Here is a 20,825-nt window from a genome sequence, read left to right as displayed (position 1 = left end):
CCCATCTCCCAGCTCTGTCTGATCCAACCACACTTCCTTGGCAGGGACAGTAGGCACTTAAAGTGCCTGAAGCTTGTTTGGACACCACACTCCTTCCAGTAGAGTGTGACTGCAAACAGGGGTGTAGGAAGGCTCTGGTAGAGACTGCTGTGCCTGCAACCTGCTGAGGAAAGCAGGGAACAGACACTGACAGGGCTCAGGATGGATGAGAGAAAAGTTGCCTGGAAGCAGAGCAGACTGAACAACTCAATTCCATACATACATGCCACTCAGAAAGCCACAAGGCTGAACAAAGCCAGGCCTGGAAGCAAGGATGCCTTGGGCAGGTGGTGAGTTGTTTCTCAGCCTTTTTTAAATGTTTTAAATTTCTGTGCTGTCTTGCTGAGTCACCTTGAGCTCCCTGTATTTGAAAAACTACTTGAGATTATAGTCTGAAAAACATTATCTTCCTGAGTTTAAAAGCTTTACTGGGTCTGTCTGGGAAAACTGCTATAAGGAATAGGCTGAGGCTGATCTACCTCAAATCATCAATGGACCTTTCAGGTATTGGAAGAGATCAATAAGGTCTCCCCTCAGCTTCCTTTTCTCCAGACTAAACAGCCTCCTTCAGTCTCTCCTTGTAGGGCATATTCTCCAAGCCCTTCACAGGGCTCATGGACCTTCTCTGGACATGCTCCAGCACCTCCATGTCCTTTCTGTACTGAAGCGCCCAAAACTGAACATAGCATTTGAGGTGAGGCCTCACCAATGTCGAGTACTGGGGCAGGATGACTTCCCTAGTCCTGCTCACCACACCTTTCCTGATAGAAGCCAGGATGCCATTGGCCTTCTTGGCCACCTGGGCACACTGCTAGCTCATATTCAGCTGACAGTCCATCAGTACAGCAAAGTCCTTTTCCATCAGTAAGCTTTCCAGCCACTCCTCCCCAAGCCTGTAAGGTTGCCTGGGGATGTTGTGAACAAAAAGCAAGACCTGACATTTGGCCTTATTGAAACACATGCAGTTAACTCTGGCCCATCGATCCAGTCTATCTCTATCCAGGTTCCTCTGTAGTGCGTTTCTCCCCTCAAGTAGATCAACACTCCCTCCCAACATACTGTCATCTAAAGGACTTGACATCCTATCCCAGCTGATCCTCTCTCTGGCCATGGCAGGTCCGCTTAGGGATCTCAGTTTAACAGTTTTCACTCTGTCACAGTTCCCACCTCAGTCATCCCACCTTGCCAAGTCATCACCCTCCTAAAATCTACCACAGCGCCATACTGGTTCCTCATCCATCTCAGAGTCATTAGCACTCTATAGGTAACTTCATCTGCTTTCTCTACCTGACACGTTGCACCTACAGCTCCCCAAGTGTAGTTTCTCCAGGCAAAAAATTGACCCTTGGTTTGAACATCTGTCTTCCAAGGTTTCAGAAAAGAATGGCAAATTTTTCCTACTTTTAAATTTTTTAAAAAAAATTTTTATTTTTTAATTTTTATTTTATGAAGGACATTTTCATGGTGTAGTACTTGAAAGCTTTTTTTGAGGAATCTTCAGCTTCTGAAATAAAACCATCTTGCTGAACATACTGTGTATTAAAGAGAACTGTGGAAGACAGTAAACAGTTGCATTCTGCTTCTGTCTCTTCACTAGAAAGAAATGCTGGCTACAAAACAACTTTGAGGGAAGCAGATACTCATACACAGCTCCAGCACTGCGTGGTAGGGCTTACTGCTGATGCTAATGCAGAATGTTGGAGGAGGAAGAATCCATTTTGGTCACTGGTCTTTAGGAAAGTTATGACCTAGATTTGCATTTTCCTCCAATGCAGTTCTCATTTATTTCAGTTTGAAATTATCCTCTGTCAAAACCACAAGCATGTATACTTCAGTGGAATATCAATGCAGACTGGAATTTTCTGCCTGGTACTAATTTGCACCCTAAATTAAGGGTAAAAACAATGGAATTGATTGATGCAAGTAATAAAAACAGGAAAATTCACGAAAAAAAAGTCTTTCAAGATTGAATAAAGCTGACAAACTAAAAATTACCAAAACTGGGGCAGAACAGCAGCATTCAAGAAAACAAGCATTGCTTAGTAATTTGCAAACCTCTGCAATAGAACGGGCACATTTCAAGTAGAGCACCTGTTGAAGGATTTTATTAGCCTTCTAAATCAAAAACGTCATTTTATACTCCTTGTTTCCAGGATCAGATGTCAGTCTCCTTGGAAGCAGGAGGTGCAGCAGATAATGACCTCTGTTGTGTTTTCCACGCTGCTTGCTACTTTCCAAGCATGTCTTTCTCTAAATGTGATGAGAGTGGTTTTCATTTTAGCAAGTGAGGGGAATGCTGGTATTAAGGCAGTTTTATGAGCATGAAAAATAAAGGTCACCCAGATGAACTTCTCTCCTTGGGACTGCTTGTTCTCAGAGCTTGCTACAGCTGTGAAACTCAGAGCTGTGCCTTGGCTGCTGTGAGCTACAGCATCATACGGTCATGCATCACAGCACGTGAAGCACTCAGGCTGTGAAGAAGGTAGCACTAAGCACACATGCACCTTTTGTGTGTGTGTGTGTGTGATTTTCACAGATAACTTCAGCTGCTCGCTTCAATAGACATGAAGTAATGGCTTTACTTCTGATATCCAGTCAGGATGATCTAAGAAATCTTTATTTCAGGGCAAACCTCACTTCAGCTCCAGTGCTGCCTTGAGTTTTCAATAAGAATTCTTAATATTCCAGTCAGAATACATAAAGAAACTCAGAATACATAAAGTTGTATCTTCAGATCATCTGAACCAGGCTTAATTCATTTATTTTTAGGGTAATTGTATTTTGTTTAAACCTAGTTAGCAGTTTTGTACCTTATGCAAGATTAGATTCTCGTGTCCAATTCTGACCCATTAATGAAATGAGAGTTCCCTAAAGGCAATCAAAAGAGACAAATCAGCACATACGCATGCTGCTATTAAAAAGCTTGACCCCGTGCCACCCAGCCCATGCACGTGACTGAAATACATGCCTTATATTCCCTTATATTGATTTTAGAGTTCTGGATTTACGTGTTGGAAGAACACAATATACTGTAATTGTACAGTATTTGTAACAATTTCTGCAAAAAAGAGTTTTTTTTCTGAAAGAACAATCATGAAAGGGAACGGAACCAGTCAGATTACTGGCACAGCTTCCTGCTGAGCATGATTAGATAAAGAGAAAAAGAAGACCGGAAAAAATTGATCCCCTCAGCAGTATTTGCCATAATTATATGCAGGATAAGAAATTAGCTATTATTCCACTGTTAAATTCCTCAAGTGGCAAGAATGAACAATCTTGTATAATCAACTCGTTCAATCTAGGCTATACAGAATGAAAATTCCATTAAAAAAAAAGGAGAAAAAAAGAAAAAAAAAAGAAGTTGTGGGTAATCAGGTTACGCCAACCTGTTAATTTCAACCCCTTCTCAGACAGGCAGTGGAAGGATGCACTGGGATCGTTTTACCAGCAGTCATCCAGTAGCCCAGCAACTTCTGTTTAAAAGAGGTTTTCATTTTCAAGATGTGGAGTTGTTAAATTTCACATATGCGTACTTTTGTTCTTTGCTAGTTGCAACACAGGAAGCCCTTTAAATCTCAAGAATTGAAAGACTCTCTGCAATGGTTCATTGCTGGCACAACCTGCCCTACCATAGCAGTTCTAGTCAGGTGAAATAATTCTGAGAAGATAGGCATGACTTACTAACTGAAAGGAGGAACAGGCTATGTAGCCTAATGAGAATGAGGGACTGCCCTTAATGCTACTGAGCTCAGTGAAACAGCACCAATGAAATGGTGAAAGCCCGTGGACTAACAGCTGACCTAGGTAGTAGAGTCAAACATGAGTACAGCTACATGAGTTTCTCAATGTAAAACTTCCCACAGCTTCTGGTTTCCAAAAATCAGAAACAGTTACAGTTATTCAAATTATCTACATGAGCCAAATGAAAAGGAAACAAAAGCAAGACACTGTGGAAAGGAACATCTAGTCTGAGAGATAACTATATACTGTTAAAAAAAGCAAGAGAAAAATACACTGTGTTTAGCATGCCTCTACATTAGCAATTTTTTCTTTCCCCAAATGCAGCCTGCTTGGTTCCCATTTTTCCTATTACAGATGTCGCAGACAGGATGATCTCACAGTTCATGCCTAGGTGGGTGATCTTAGCTGCAGTACTACTATGAGCCACACAGACCCAGTCTGCTGAGATGGCCGTGTCATTATTCTAAATGATAAAAGAATTGTTAAGTGAACCAGAGAAAAGAAGGAAAAAGAAAATCTGATTCTGGGGATCTGAACCACCTCTTGAGTTGGCAGAGCTGTGATGCACCATCTCCACGTTGCTCCCTGCCACCTCCCATGAAACATGCCCTCATGGCTGGCAGTGGCACCTGACTGCAGGAGCTGCCTAGTTTGTCCAACTGCAAATCTGACTGTGAATGCATAGCATTCCTCTTCATGCTTATCAGAAGGGTGAAATAGAGAGAAACCAAAAAAACTATCATATAGGCAAAATTTAGAGGAAATAATGACTGTGGCAGCCATGATTGGTTAGAATGTATGTGAAAGGCAGAGAGAGATGCAGAGCAGTAATATTATGATAAGAGATTGCATTTAGAAGAAACAAAATAAGAATGTAACAGATACGAATTCAGAGGAGGCAGCTGCATTTGAGAGGTGGCTGTAGAGATGGAAATTCACAATTACATGCCTTGTGACAACATCATCTCCAGATATCTGTATGTTGTGATTAATTGATGTGCCATGGGCATCTAGGTCACCATCCATGTGACCTAGAATAAATACTTTATCTTTTTCTGTACATACCACAGGCCCAGATGCAGCAAATGCTTTTACAATATATAATTTTTATATTCCAGTTTACAGCTTTTAGACAAAGGCAAATGCTAATCTGCCTCTCTCTGTGGCATTATATTAGGAAAACAATAGAAAAAAAATCATTCTCTGAAAGAGTGGTGAGGCAGTGGCACAGCCTGCCCAGGGAGGTGGTGGAGTCACCATCCCTGGAGATGTTCAAGAAACATTTAGATGTTGTACTGAGGGACATGGTTTAGTGGGAAAATATTGGTGGTAGGTGGGTGGTTGGGCTGGATGATCTTAGAAGTCTTTTCAGCCTTGGTGATTCTGATTCCAAGCATTCAGAATTTGCCTCATCATATACAGTTATGCACTACTGGTTGGTAGTCCCTCAGTTTCTGTGAAACCATAGACTGCATACAGCTGGTTCAAGGAGAAGTCAGTCATCTGTTGTTGCTGTCTAATAAACATACCTGATTTTTTTCATAGTCAGGAGAAAATGAAAAATAAAAATACATGTGATAAAATGAGTGCAGATACAATTCTGTTTTTTCCTCCAAAACAGTGTTATGCAATAGCTGGAGAACTGTTGTCTATAAAAATCAGAATAAATGGCCTAGGAGAAGTGAGGTGACTGACAAGAGTGTCGTGAGGTCATCAGATGTAGTTTATTAAACAGCAGTGTTTATTGAGTAAATGAGTTATCCCATTAGCTTCTGCTTGTCCCCAAACAAATCTTCATTATCCAGCCCCTTCTGCCAAGCGTAGCAAACAGCTCAGGCTTTATTACTGCAGGGAGTCAGCATGGGCTGAGCCAGAGAAACCACAATGTAAATACAAATCTAGGGGAAGACGTGCCAGTTGCCTTCAACGTCAGCCAAGTACTAAAATATGGATTCAGTAGAGACAGCATCAGAAAGCTGCAGTGAGAGTAAAGACAAATCAAAGTGCATGAAATTCAAAGTTCCTTACAGAAACATGTTTTAGGCAAGACAGACTGACAAGAATCAGCAAGGCAGCTAAAGTGCAAAGTGGAAAGCTGACTGGCAGATGCCTGGTACATCAGCAGCACATGAAACATTTGCAGCCCTCATTATACAAAGTGATTTAACTGACATTACCACTTTTGCAATGTGAGTCTCTTTTCACTTTAGCTGGTTTGAGAAATGCAAAACGTTCCCCCATGTTGAAGGAAAGCCATCACTCTGTGACTTACTGCACTTGGAGAAAGATGCATGTTAAAAGGCTCCAGTAAAAAGATGCCTGCTTTCTCCTGCTTACAGAAAGCAAACGTGCACCAGTTTTATTTCCAAAGTAAAATGTTTTTCATAACAATATGAATGAGCTAGATACTGCTGACAGCTTGAATTAATAATTTCCCTGAGCTTCTTTCTCTCTCCTAAAAAGCACAATGCCATGCTCCAATAACAATAATAGATTTTTCAAGAGGAAAATATAGATGTAAAAGATGCTGCCAGATGCTGCCAAAAGGAGCCAGTGCACTTCAGTGACAGAAGCTGACAGTGCCTTGAGCTCCATAGAAGTTAACATCACTTTGAAAGCGAGAAAATGACATGTGGTTTTGAAAGTGGAAATCCAGACCAGTAGATACGCCTAATACAATACCTGTGATTAATGTCCTATGTCCAGAATTACTATACTGAAGTTACTGGATAACCACACTGCTTATTTTTGGAGATTACCTATAGTATTTGGCAACAGTTTGCAATTACATGGGTTCTGGACCTTTATGCTTCTGCTTTTGCATGGGTATTGGCCAGAATGCCACAATGAAAGGGTCCCTGACTCCCCTCCAGGCATGCTGGAGTGGCTGAAGATGGAGTAAAGATTCCTTTCCTCCTCCTCCTACTCCTCCTCAGGTGGCAAAGGTAGCCAGTTCTTCAAAGGCGATACAAAGGAGGTATGTGTACCAATCAACACACTGAGGAGGAGAAGACATAGATGGCTGGTGAGAAGTGCATGTTGCTACAGTAGGAATAGGAAGAATCTCTTTAATAGGGACCTGTTAGTTGACCGGTCTTTTGGTATCACTGTTTAGTACACATATATGAAATATGGTGTCAGTATTGAATTCACGGTATAATTTTATAGAGAACAGATGAAAGGTACCTGGGGTTGTTCCACCTCATCCTGCTAAATGCAATCTCCTTGCTAATTCTGGGTGTGAAAAGAGAGACAGAGACTCTTCCTATCTCTTCTATCTATGAATATAACCGAAACAATCTTGATATTAGTTAAAAATCAGGTTTTCTTGTGCTACAACTTGTTCCATTCCTATATAACAGAAAAAAGATAATACTTACATCACTGCCATTCCTTAGATTTTCATCTTTTCTAGTAAAGCAAAATCTCATCTTTTCTAATGGAAAACAAAAACTGGCACTTGAAATGATTGCTCATAAACTATGCTTTGCAAGATATTCCTACACTGCTCCCTAGGATCTGGTTGCAAGATTTGAGTTTGTGTCAGTAGATGTCTAGAAATCCTTACAATTGTATCTTTAACAAAATATATAATAATATATAATAACAAAAATTCTTTACAGTGAGGGTGACGGAGCACTGGAACAGGCTGCCCAGGGAGGTGGTGGAGTCTCCTTCTCTGGAGATATTTAAGACCCGCCTGGACGCCTGCCTGTGTGACATGGTGTAGGGAGCCTGCTTTGGCAGGGGGGTTGGACTCGATGATCTCTAGAGGTCCCTTCCAACCCCTACAATTCTGTGATTCTGTGATCATAAACTGTATTCCAACAGATTCATACTCCTCATCTGGACTCTTTCGATTGTTAAGGCACTTTCAGTGAAACAGAGGAGCCAGATGTTTCTGAGACACCAGGCATATGGAAATTGTGAGCTGATTCTATGATGCTGGCAGCTGAGGACACTCAGCACCTTTCACAATTAGATCTTCAATTAACAAAGTTTACAGGGAAAAAAAAAAATAAATCTGTCTCACTTCTGCAGCTTTATAACATACTGTTCAGATCTGCAATATTGTATTTTAAATATTAAAAAATGTATCCACAAAGCAGATGGAGAAAGAGTTAGCATCCACTTGATGAAATTCCAACACTTCTGCTCAGGTCCCATGAATTCCCAAAGCTCTTTAAGCTTTCTGTCCAGTGACTACTCTAATCTGTCATGTTTGTTACTTTCTGTTCACTAGTTACACCAGCCTTGTAAAGACAGTAAAGGGGTTCTGGAAGCAATTACTTCAATGGCCATCTCATATTCCTCCCTATCCCCTGCCTGTAGAGGAATTGGAGACTCATCACAACCAGAATACGTGCTCTAAAATGTGTTATCAACTGGCTACACTGGTGGATCAAATAGTACCAACGTCATGTGCTGGGTAGCACATCTTCTCCATCTAGCCTACATACCAATTAGTGTGTGATGAAGGAATAAAGAGAAGTTGAAGCATTTTGGAAAAACTCAAAAGAGCTGTGCAAGGAAAGATGTTAATGAGTCTACATTTTGTTAAATGAGTGGTTTTTGAAATACAGGACACATTTCTGTTTTATGAGCTATTATAGACCTTCTTTGCTGCTGAAAATTAGTTCCTTCCTTGTTTTTCTCCCACATCTCTTTTCTTACCCATCAAACTCATCACCTTCTGATGAAAGGAGGTCTATCCAACTAGAAAAAATATTATGTTAAAAGACTGCTCTTGCTCATATTTATTTTCAGACAAGTTTTCTCCATTGGTACACATCACCTGAAATCTGTGGGGGTAGGCTATTATATTTTATTGAATTTATTGTATTAAAAAAAACACATGTTTTCAGGCTCAGTACATCTTCACCCTACATCTGTTACTCAACAATCTCACCAGGGATCACAAGGCATGAGACCCAGATTTGCCCTTAGTGTGAGCCTTCTTCACTAAGTTCATCAGAAAGGAGACACGAATTTTCATTCTCAGCAAGCTTTAACAGAAACAGGAAAAGGCTTTCAGGACTGCTGCATATACATGTGAAGTCCAGAAAAGGGGATGGCTGGGGAAGTAAATCATATGAGTTGAGGGCATTTTGATTTACAGTACCAGGTCTGATACATGGAAGTACACTGTACCTGAACAGATGCCAATGGCCCACAGGTAGCTGATGTGAGATTAAACACAGCCACTGAATGATGCTCTATACTTTGTACTAATGCAACTTGGCTCTTCAGCTGTGGATGAAGTCCCAGAGGATGATCTGGGAAAGGAGAATGTTGGCAATCTTAACTAACATTTTCTTGCCCTTATTTGCCCCTCTTTTTCAGAAAAGAGAACAAGCGTTAGCTGTGCATTAACATCACTTTTAACATGATTTAGCTTTTCTGTAGCAGTATCCCAAAGAAAGAAAGAGATGTAAAGAGAGGTGAATAAAGGCAGAGGCAGCTCCCTTGTAATTAAACCTCAAGATAATGAGCTTCACCTAAATGAGGGCATGCAACCTTGCAAAAGGTATTATCATATCTTCCAACACAAATTCAATACTTCCCCTTACCCGACCTCCATCACTCTGAATACCTTCTTCCTCAGTGTTCCCACTTTCATTTGAAGGGGCAAATGATAAAACACCATGAGAGATTTCAGGGAACTACGTGAGATAAGACAGTGTATGACTGTGGGATGAAGCAAAAGTGAATTCTTTCACTTGAGTGTAAATTACACTTCACACAAAATGGAAAGCTGCAGATTTTCTCGAACTGCCTGAGGCAATCAGACTGGGGCTAGTCATTCCTGGATACGTTTGAATATACCACAGTTTGTGTATTTTTTGGTTGCTAAAACCATAGCTTTATTTCACCTACAGACGTGCATTACTGCATTCCACTCTTAGCAAAGTTCAGGATTATATGTAACACCCTATGCAAAGAGGGTTTAGTAAAAGCAAGCAGGAGCAAGGAATTCCAAAGCAGAAATAGCCTGCTTTGTTTGAACAAAAAGTCTGCCAGTCTTTATTTCGTTATGCTATTACAGCATTCTAACTTCCATCTAAACCATCCCAGAGGGATGTAGTCTGCACTTTACTTTAGCTAAGCACTGAATTTATTTGAAGTCATTACAGAAAAAAAAAGAAAAAAGAAGAAAAAAAAGTTATCAAGTCATCATTGTCTTGACTGTAGAGAGATGAAGAATAGGTGTCTTTTTCAGTAGAACAAGTAAGAGCTCTGTCATACCAGAGGATTTTCTAATATTATTTATAGTTACTTTTTTTTTCTCTCTCTCCTTTGACAGTTCAGCTCAACTCCTTGATCAGAGTGACTAGGAATTGCTCTGCTCAGATGGCTTACTGCATTTTTAGTGGAATGCAATTTAGTGCTCTCCCATCTGACCACAGCCAAATTCAGTAAGGGAGAACAATTTCCAAAGACCGACGCACCATTCCTCTCTGCTGGAGGCCAAACAAAGATTGCAGCATTAGAACAGATTACCCACATCTGCCTACAGCTGCCTTTGATAAAAGGGACTGTTAGGCTGTAATGGCAGTTGGACTGTCCTTCTCTGCAAGATAACATCAGGTATTTTCCAAACTGAGCATCTGAGTGGTGTTGTGCTTTGAAATCGAGCATTGTACAAAGCAGTGCAGTAACATCAGTGTAACAGCACAAAAGAGTTCATTACATCTCTGCACATGCTTCAGAGCTTCTCTCTCTCTCTCTCTTTTTTTTTTTTTTTTTTAATGTAAAGATTTATTTGCTGCTACACTTCCTTTGAGTTTATCTGCGGCATTACTAAAGAATAAAGGCAGTGTTTGTTACAAAAAGTGGTTAACCATACATATACCCCATAGGCCATAATAGTTCCTCTGAGCCAACTGCAGTTAGGCTACTTTATAAACATATATTTAGGAATCATGAAATATGTAATTATTTACCCAATTTGGTACCTAGTACATCTCAGCTTTCAAATGGGAAATTACCAACATGATGGAACACAACAGCTCCACACAAATTGCTCTAGCACAAGAGGAGCCATGCAGAATTGTACTCATTACACCTACTTATTAAAAATTATGTGTTTTTTCTTTTTTTTGTTTTTTGTTTTTTGGTTTTTTTTTTTTTTTTTGGAATTCCAAAATCACTCTAACTTTAAGAAGCCCATCATCACCAATTATCTCATATATATATAACAAAAAAGCCATCCAGGTTTCTCCTAAATGAACTATTTGAAACTCACTTCAGATGAGTGCAATACACTGCTGAGGACTGGGCATTAGCACACGCTAAGAACAACAACCTGGGTAACTTTTATCCCCTAGATGGATTAATTAAGCATAGCCCCTTCAGGAAAGAGCCCTAAGTCTTGCTTCCCTAAAGAACTGCAGTTAAAACCTATCACATTCATATTATTTTCTTAAAATAGACTAATTATTACTGAAAATGTGATTGCATTATATAAACTAGGTCATGTCTTCAGCTTACTAATCCATCTCATTTCTGTCACCACCATCACAAAAACACTGCACTTAAAATAATCCAAAACAAAGAAAAGATTCACATCTTTGTTGTGTTTTTCTGTTATGTGACAACTCTTACCCTTCATTAGTCATTGACATCTCAGCTAAAGGACAACATACATCTAATGCTCAGGATTCTGCTGTTTTGGAGTGATGACCAGGCCCTGAGGAAAGCACTTTGGATAAAGGTTATACTATCTGAAAGTAGAAAAAGACAGTGGGTTTGTTTTATATTCTGTTTCACATTTTACCTGTTAGGTGTAATTATAAGTCAGTGCTGCTGTGGGAAATCTTTTTTCTCTCAGAGAGTGGTCAGGCACTGGAATGGCTGCCCAGGGAGGTGGTGGAGTCGCTGTCCCTGGCAGTGTTCAAGAGGTGTCTGGATGAGGAGCTACGAGATATGGGTTAGTGGCTTAGTGGGTAATAATGGTGATGATGGGAGTGGGTAGTAATGGTGATGATGGGACCTACTAGATGATCTTGTAGGTCCTTTCCAACCTTGTGATTCTATGATTCTGTATGACCTGTAATATATTTCTGTATGGCAGTGTTCAAGAAGCACCTGGATAGGGAGCTAGGAGACATGGTTTAGGGGTTTCCTGTAGGTATGGTAAAGGGAGGACGGTTGGACTAGATGATCTTATAGGTCCTTTCCAACCATGTGGTTCTATGATTCTGTATATTTTGTGAACACTGAGACACTTTAATGTACTGGGATGAGCATGGATTCTGGCTCCAGGTGGGGTGCCTATAGTATTTATATACCAATAGTAGTGAGGGGCAACATGACGGGACAGAATTGTCTCACTGGAGTTGTTTAGTAGAAGTCTCCATCTAACTGGGCCTCTGGACCCTCATATGACAATCCAGATAGTGGTACACCTTATAACACCCATGCAGAACTTAAACCCTTACTCAGTCTGTACTGCCTGAGGGAGAACTACGCAAGTTGAGTCATGTCATCATAACATTAAGGTTGGAAAAGACCACTAAGATCATCTAGTCAAACCATCTGTTTACCACCAGTACTGCCCACTAACTCATGTCCTTTGTTGCCACATCTACATGTTTTTTGAAGACCTTTAGGGATGGCAACTACACTGTCTCCCTGGGCAGCTTGTGCCAGTGTCCAACCACTCTTTCTGAGGAGAAATATTTCCTAATATCCAACCTCAACCTCCCCTGGTGCAACTTAAAGCCATTACCTTTCACCCTATTGCCATTACCGAGCAGAAGAGGCCAACCCCCTACCTCATTACAACATCCATTCAGGGAGTTGCAGGGAGCAATAAGGCCTCCTCTGAGCCTCTTTTTCTCCAGAATGAACAATCCCAGTTCCCTCAGCTGTTCCTCATAAGATTTGCGCTCCAAACCCTTCACAGCTTTGTCGCCCTTCTATGGTTACACTCCAGGGCCATGATGTTTTCCTTGTATTGAGGGGCCCAAAACTGAACAGTTCTTGAGATGTGGCCTCACCATTGTTGAGTAAAAGACTGAAATGATATGAAATGATTATCAATTTTGTGTGTGCAATAGAATCGAGAGATATTAATAAGTTGCAGAAAATATTTAGGCACATTCCACCCAGAAATATGCAAAGGATATCTGAAATATCTTTCATCTTGGTACAATAGTTAAAACAATACTAATAAATAATGAAGCATTTCATTTAACTAATCGCTGCAGCCTCCTCTATTTGTGCTGCCAATAGCCCTCCTCCTTAAAAGCCCTTTTGATGAAATGACATAGATTTCTCTTAAATATCTCCTTCTTTAGAAAAAATAAAAATAAAAATAAACAAAACAACAAACAGCGTGCTTTTTCATGCTTCAATGGATACTGTAAAACCTACAAGTCTCACAGCAGTTCTATTCCCAGCATCAAAAAAAGCTGGCAGGGTCTCACAGCACAGTGGGCTGAAGGACAATCAGCAGTATATCCTTGTGCTAAGGATATCTGACGAGCAATCTTGGACAAAGCAGAGCCTGCAGGCTGAGGGAGGCCGAGTGCTGGTGAGAACACATCTGTGGTCTGTGCCCCGTATGGCACTCTCAGTACAAGAGTCCCAGCAGAAAAACAACACTGACAGAGGCAGGGGGTCTGGAGCACAGTGTACCCATACAGGCTGAAAGGTAAATTTGTCAGTCTGGAGGCTGTGAGGAACCTACTGGATGAGTGGTTATGGAGAAGTCTGAGTCATGCATTTGTCAGACATGCATAAAAAAATGGACCGGAAATAATGGGCACAAGTTGCATAGGGGAAATTCTAGTTATTTTTAAGAAAAAGAAGTCCACGATACAGTGTAGTTCTGTGCTGGAAGAGGCAGCCCAGAAACACTGTGCAGTTTTTATCTTTGGAGATATACAAAGACAAGTGGAGAAGCCAAACATACAAAGAGTTATCTGAACAAAAGTGGAATTGCCCTAAGCTTCTGGAGATGTCCACAAAGTAAGACCAACACAGTCCATCATGATATTTTAATATTACAGTTTTAAAAGCTTAAGGCTGTCTTTCCAAGTCTGGGAAGTGTCTCAATAAAAGTCCAAGCAACTTAGAGTTTCAAAGATTAAATTCAGTATTCATAGTCAGAGAAAAGAGCCAGAATGAAGGAGGAAGTTGAAAAATTGGTATAATACATCCCAATGCCTGACACTGCCTAAATGGCTAACCGCTGTAACTGCCAAGCATTTCTAATGTAGGGACCCATGTAATATTTATTCCAGTAATCCCATCTTCCAGGTCACAGAGTTCTGTATGCCCAAAAGGTAAAAAAGAATTTATCAGACTTATTTCAGTTTCTAACCTCAGCATAAAATTACACAGCACTCAAACCAACCTGCCAAGTGTTTGGGTACAGCTAACATTTCCAGGGCTGACTCTCTCATATCTCAGCCCTGCCTCTGTCTCAGGCAATTTTCATCAGAACAGTTTCCATAAGTGCCAGCAACATGCTTCAAGTCAGTCAGAAATTTTCCAGCAAGAGCTGTGTTCTCAGTTTTTCTCATTAAAAACCTCCACCAGCATCAAAAATGTTGCGCGTATGCTTGTGTGTGTGTGTGTGCATTTGTGATGTGGAGCTTAAAATTCATAAAGCCGACTTTTGGGATAGACAAGATGAAACTTGCTCAAGCTACAGTCAGATGCCTCTGAAATTAGAAACGGTGTTCTCCTCCAAGGTCAGCTCCTCTTTAGTAAAGGGAAACATCCTTAAGTGCTGGTTTAAGCAATTTGATTGTGGATTCAAAGGCAGACTTCATGTCAGGATTACTCAGGGAAACAGAGGAAATGAACCATATAAATTCTTTGTCAAACAGTTTTCTAACACTTCCAGTCTATTTTTAGGTTCGATATCTGCAGAAGGTCTTAACTTCATTATATTTCTTCAGGCTTTCTGCAGAGATACCTTCACTTTTGGTACGGATCCAGAAACCAACCCTGGCTTCATTTGGAAACCAAATTTGAAATCCTTGTTCCTTTCTGGACAGAACTGTCTTTGAAAGGACAGTCCCAAGGAGTCCCAGAGAGCTTGGACACAGCTGGGGTACAGTCAGTTCCAGCCTCCTTCTCCACAGGCTTTGATTTTATTCTTGAATTCCGCCTGGCACATGTCTATTTTTAATGCCATTTGCATTTTTTTCCCCAGTTGGCTAGGCAGCCCCTTAGAGATTTTCCACAAAGTACCTGACCTCTCTTGGTCAGATGTTCCAGAGAACGGAAGGAGAACAGCTTGCTCAGCCAAAGCCCTGTAATTAGCATACACTGCGATAACTCTCAGTCCTTCTCTAACCTGCTGGCTGCACAGCATGATTTCCTTGGGATTTTTGTTTGCTTTGCTTTTAATCAGAAGTGTAGTATTACTGAGAATCGCCAGATGGCATTGCTGCAGATAATTCTGATATTTTGGTTTATCTAAGGGTACAGAAGCTAGATATTGAAAAATGCCTATTGCAATCCATGCAGATTTTTTTCCTGATATTATTGCTTGAGCTCAGCTACAGAGATGTCATTTTCAACATAAACTTATCCAGTCTTAATTGTGTATTTGCAACCACATATGCTAATGCTTAAGCCCTCTCAACATTACACAGTTTATCTGTGTTGCAAAGGAGAGTGCATGGCTGCACAGACATGCTTCAGAAACAGGATATCACAGAATCACAGAATCACAGAATTGTAGGGGTTGGAAGGGACCTCTAGAGATCATCGAGTCCAACCCCCCAATATACAAGGTTTCCCTACATTGTACAAGTCAGACAGGAGATGTTTTTTAGACTACCTTAAAATTTTATTGTTTCTTAATCACTATACTCTTTAGGCACACTGAAGTGACTTATAAGCATTTTAAGTTCTTAAAATGTCGCCTGTTTAGAGTGTGAATCTGCTGTCCGAAAAGTTTCAGCTACAATGGCTGCATCTGCAAATAACCAGGGATCAAATTATGTCCTAATCCACACCTCATTAAGTACCTCTGAAGAGACCAAATGACACAGGTAGTAACTTTTAGTGTAGGCTATGCTGTAGGGCTGCACAGCTCAGCTCTGAGGCCAGCTTGACAGTGTGGGGCCAGCTGGGATGGCTGTACCTCTTTAACTTCCAGCATGGTAAGGTTGTGATGGAGCGCTTGTTTCCCAGAAGTCTCTACCACCATTTAGTAAACTCACATTTTCTCTTCTCCATTTGATAATCCTTCTCTTAAAACCAAGAAAACAATATTTAGCCTACAAGAATGCTTTATGAACGAAGTACCCGCCTCCCAGATGCATGCAGAAGCCAGGCACAGTCACTTCACCACACTGCTGCAGCTGCAAAAAGACCAGAGCAGGCCACAGAGGCCACCAGCTGGTTGAGCACATCCCCACGAACCCAACAGATAGTGGTATGCCACTAGAACTGCAACAGTGACTGATTTTAGAACTAAACCTGTGTGGTAAAAGGAAATTAGAACCTGAGGCAGCTACCAGTGTACCACACACCGGTGTGTCTTGTCTATGTAACTAGCTCATATTTTTATTCACATACCCTGGAAGGCTGTGGGCCATTTCTCTGGAGGAATGCTTTGGAATGCAGTGGGCATGTAGTCCTTTTTTTCTCTTCAATTGCCATCATGCTGTCATTTTCCTGTACTACCAGCAGTCAAACAAATTCCCACTATTAATGTATGATCACAGCTTTGAGCATTAGTGAATGAGAAGTCAAGTCCCCGAGGAAAGATCTAATGCTGATGAAAGAAACCTCCCTTGGCTGAACAGGTAGAGGCGTTTCTGGAGCAGAAGGACAGCTCTCTCATTAGGGAATGTTAAATCCATTCTTTAGATCATAGTTACCCCCTGTCTCCCACAAAAGCATTTGAAACATCACCTTAGTATAGGTAAGACGGATATCTTCCTTTTTTCTTTATACTTGCCTTGCTGCCATATAGTTTCTTATTTTATTGAGGCCAGTATTAATAGAAACCATCAAAGAGGTCTTTCCTAGGATTGTTTTCCCAGTCACAGGCAACAGCAAGTTAGTCAATACAGATGTTTTTGGATGGAGTTAATTCAGCACTAATCCTCATTAAATGGATGAAGGAATGTAAGGCAGGTAATAAAAGAGAAGCTGTCTGAAATATCAATGCAGAGGATGGGCCCTTGGGAATCCAAGAATTAAAAAATGAGAAACATAAGTCAGTAAAACTCCCACGGCAGAAAACATATCTGCAGCAGTCTCTAAATGCCTCTATGGATGTCCAAGGAGAGAGCTGCAAATCACTTATCTCTCTGGGCTTGAAGGGGCTGTCTACAGAAGCAGTTATGCGAGATAGACCCAGTGGATTACATTTTTCAATAACATCGCCTTGTTCCTAGGATTTTTTAATAAAGCCAGCTACCCAGAGAAGAGACCAGAACTCTGTAATTGTGTTACAAAAAAGCAGCGTGAACCAGAGACATTTTACAATAAATATTTTCCTCTTATGGGTTTTCCAAGCACATTTGGCTGGTGCATACAGCCCCCTTCTCCATTTACACACCTCATTTATATACTCCGTGCATCCCCAAACAGGGATACTGTTATTCTAAGTGACAGAAACAACCTTAAACAATCTTAAATATGGGTTAAAGTTATTGTCTCTCAGATTAATGAACAGTTATTTTATAAAGCAAAAATACTAACAAAATTGTTCACAAATAAATGAAGAGCCACTTTGAGATGCCCAAGGTGGCAAAAACTCACTGAGAAATCCTTGAAAACCCCCATCCTTCAGCTTTTGCATCAGAACATTTGACACGAGCTAAAGCCCTGCAATGAATTAACACAACCCCTTTGTAAATCCTGTCTTTGTGGCGTAGTACAAACCCTTTGTGCACATAAGCACTACTTTTGCAGAAGAAATTTTGTCAGACGAATGCTATTTCTTAATTGTTAGTGAATTAGATGAGAACTCCTCTGCGGCATTTGTTAAGAATGCTTTGATGCCTGTGATGTATTGCCAATGTATTTCTAACAGTTTTAGAAAAATCATGAATTAAGCTGAACATTTTTGGTTAAAAGGACTGAAAGCATCCTTTGATGACATAAACCGATTGACAGGGGGCTTTATAAAAAGACTTGAGTGAGAGATTAGGAACCTGCAACGTACAAACAACTGCAGCTGGGGGACAGGAGACAGAAAAACTAAAAGTTTAGAATACAGAAAACAGACGCTACAGAACCTGGAAGAGAGATAGTGGACACAGTGAAAAACTGTAATAGTAAATATTGGTTATGAAGAGTACACGAATAGTAAATAAAGTTTGTGTAAAGCAGAGAAGCTGGAAGAAAGATGTTGTCCTTTATTCTCTGACAGAGAAGAGCACATGCATGCAATGGTTCCTACCTCTTGCTGTCCTGAATACAAGAGGTGGATTTGGATTTTGGTTTCTGACTTGCTTTTTTTCCCCACAAAGCACTAACGTTGTTGTCAGTATCTGGAATTCATCGTGGTTATTTCCAAAAGAAAAGCAACCCTGATAAATGTTTGTATCTCTCATATTTAGATCCAAAACTCACCCCCTTGCAAAGCTTGAGTCATTTTTGCTGTAGAAGAAGTAACAACAAAGTGTGAACATTCACACGTTTTGACCTGCAGACTTCTTCATTCCCAAGCCTACAATACAGCTGAAGAGATGTACCAGCCATTAATCAGGAACATCCAGTAACTTCCAACTTACAGAAAGCACAACATCTCTCAAAGCAGAATTCAGTTTAGGGACCCCGATGAAAGCCAGCAGAGCTGTTAGCCCACAGCCTTCTTACTCAGCCTTGCTAAATTGCGATTGCTCTTCTGGGGATGAGAACAGGAGGAGATATGACCTTGGACTTCCCTTCTGTGTGCTCTGAGCACAGAATAAATTAGCTTGGACACAGTAAACACCACAACTGCATCAGCCTGGGTCTGTGCCTAGTTTCAAGCTGATTAGTCTGTCCAGCTCCCTGCTGAAACACAGACTTTTGTGTCTGGAAGAGATCTGATGGCTGATGGAGCTGCACAGAAAGGTACCTCCGTTTTTGTCACCCCTGTGCATTTCCCATCTTGTTACTCACCAGTACTGCTCTGGATGGTCCTCACTGTAGTGGTTGTTCGCGGGGGAGAAGAAGACCGCAGTGATATGCACTCGTCATCTTGGGAGCAGCCCTTCTCAATGGCTCTCACATAGCTGTGGCTCCTCATACGGAAGCAGCCCGGCATTGGCAGGTCCAGGGCCTCCACTGCCTGAGACTCAAGCTCACTGAACACCGACTCACAGACGGACTCAAACTGACCATTCACCTCCATCTCACTCACCTGTGGGCAAAGATAAGCAGGTTCAGCATGCAAAAAGTAGAGGTTTTATGCAGAGATTTTTATATCAGCCCTTGATTCCAGCCAAGACCAGTGGAAAGCTGGGAGTCTCCATAACAGCACCTGATTTTCCTCACCCCCGGAAGATGAAGTTCTGACAATTATGACCATTAAACAGAAAAACAAAAATCACACTTTCTTTGCTGGTTGCAGAAAATAAAGGTCAGCTTAACCTTGGTACACAATCAATGCAAGCCAAAGGCAATGACAGTGAAAGCTCAAGTGCAGACACAGTAACAAACAGTGGGAAAGAGGAGGCTGGTGTGGGAAGAAGCTTTGCTGCAGGGGGGAATTCTTTGTGTAACTACATATTCTGGCTGACTCCTTTGAGAGGTGCCAGGGAAACCTTAGACCCTTTGTGGAGCATACACCAGGTGGTGACAAAGACTTCCACTCAACACAAGTTCAAGAACAGTTAAAGGATTGCAGCTTTGCTGCAGATTTTGTGAACCTGAAAATCACTTATCTGTGCTTATATGTGAATGGATGCTCACATTTCTAAACTCATAATTGAGCCCTGAGCTTGGCATTAAAGCATAATGATTATCACTGTAGGAAATATGCACACAAAAAAACATCACTTAATGGTTTTGCTATTTTTCAAGCATGCAAAAAGCCAACATTCCAGAAGGTACGACTTAAGAGTGACAAAAAAATTAGGATGGCTCTTAGTAAAGAAAGCATTGTGCCAAGTAATTTGTTCACATAAATGAAAAAGACAGTCTTAAGAAGAACATATTGTTTTATCACTGTGAAAGTTGCTTAAAGTAGTATGGATAGATCATGGAGAATGCATTATACAGAACAGTTCTAAAATGGTAGAGGACAGTGATATCCTGCATAAACATTTCTGAATTAGGACTTAATTTTTTTTTTTCTTACTCATATCAACAAATGGCACTAATTCTTTGTCAGACAGCTTTGTCTAAGAGCTTGGTGACCAGCTAAATAAGTAAGCTAACCTAATACTCACGTAGTTTCCTTTGAGACTTTCATTTCCATGCTGCTTCTCTTAGATACATCCTAACCCTTCTGCTAGAACATCAGCCCTTATGCAAAGTGCTTCACTATATTATACACAGGTGAATACTCTCAAGCTACAATGTCCAAAGACAGAATATCACGGAAATTCAAACCACAAATTCATACTGAATGGCCCATACATTTGGTACAGCTGAAGTCTTACTATCAATAACATCACTCACTTTTTTTTGACATTCAGTGATCTGACATCCCAATGTTAAGGGGTGTTAAGGAATCACAGCATCACAGATCCTGCCTGCTATGCTTCTAGACTTGCTTAACAAAGTTATTTTATCCAGGAGATTTATCTGAAGGATGCACTTAAGCAAACAAACCCAAAGTCACACTAAGGAGCTACAGGATTTAGCAGATGAGCTACTGGCCCACTGCCCTGTGAAATGCTGGCACTTTTGCACTTCTTTCATATCTGTCCCTGGCCAAATTAACTGCACAGGCATATTGTAGGAAAGGAGAAGCTACTTTATGATGTTAAAATTCATAAACTGAATGAGTCACAGTGGGACTTACTGTCATCTGGTTTAGAGTGAACATGAAACAGTCTAACAGAATTTCAGGTTGATAAGATAAGCAGATCTTTGCACTTCGTATATTCTGTGATACGAGACACTCAGGG

At 40.7% G+C, this 20,825-nt stretch overlaps 1 protein-coding gene across 10 annotated transcripts in view; it reads right to left on the bottom strand.

The window, feature by feature from the left end:
- Positions 1 to 20,825, bottom strand: part of DLGAP1 (DLG associated protein 1) — a 368,200-nt gene that overhangs the window by 69,579 nt on the left and 277,796 nt on the right. For all 10 annotated transcript variants that reach the window (XM_032442677.1, XM_015855350.2, XM_015855349.2 and 7 more), the window contains one exon: positions 18,871 to 19,111. In XM_032442677.1, coding sequence (XP_032298568.1) covers positions 18,871 to 19,111 — 241 coding nt within the window. The remainder of the gene's footprint in view (positions 1 to 18,870; positions 19,112 to 20,825) is intronic.

This window comes from Coturnix japonica, chromosome 2, assembly GCF_001577835.2.
Source record: "Coturnix japonica isolate 7356 chromosome 2, Coturnix japonica 2.1, whole genome shotgun sequence".
Classification (NCBI taxonomy): domain Eukaryota; kingdom Metazoa; phylum Chordata; class Aves; order Galliformes; family Phasianidae; genus Coturnix; species Coturnix japonica.
This window is presented reverse-complemented; position numbering and strand designations above follow the sequence as displayed.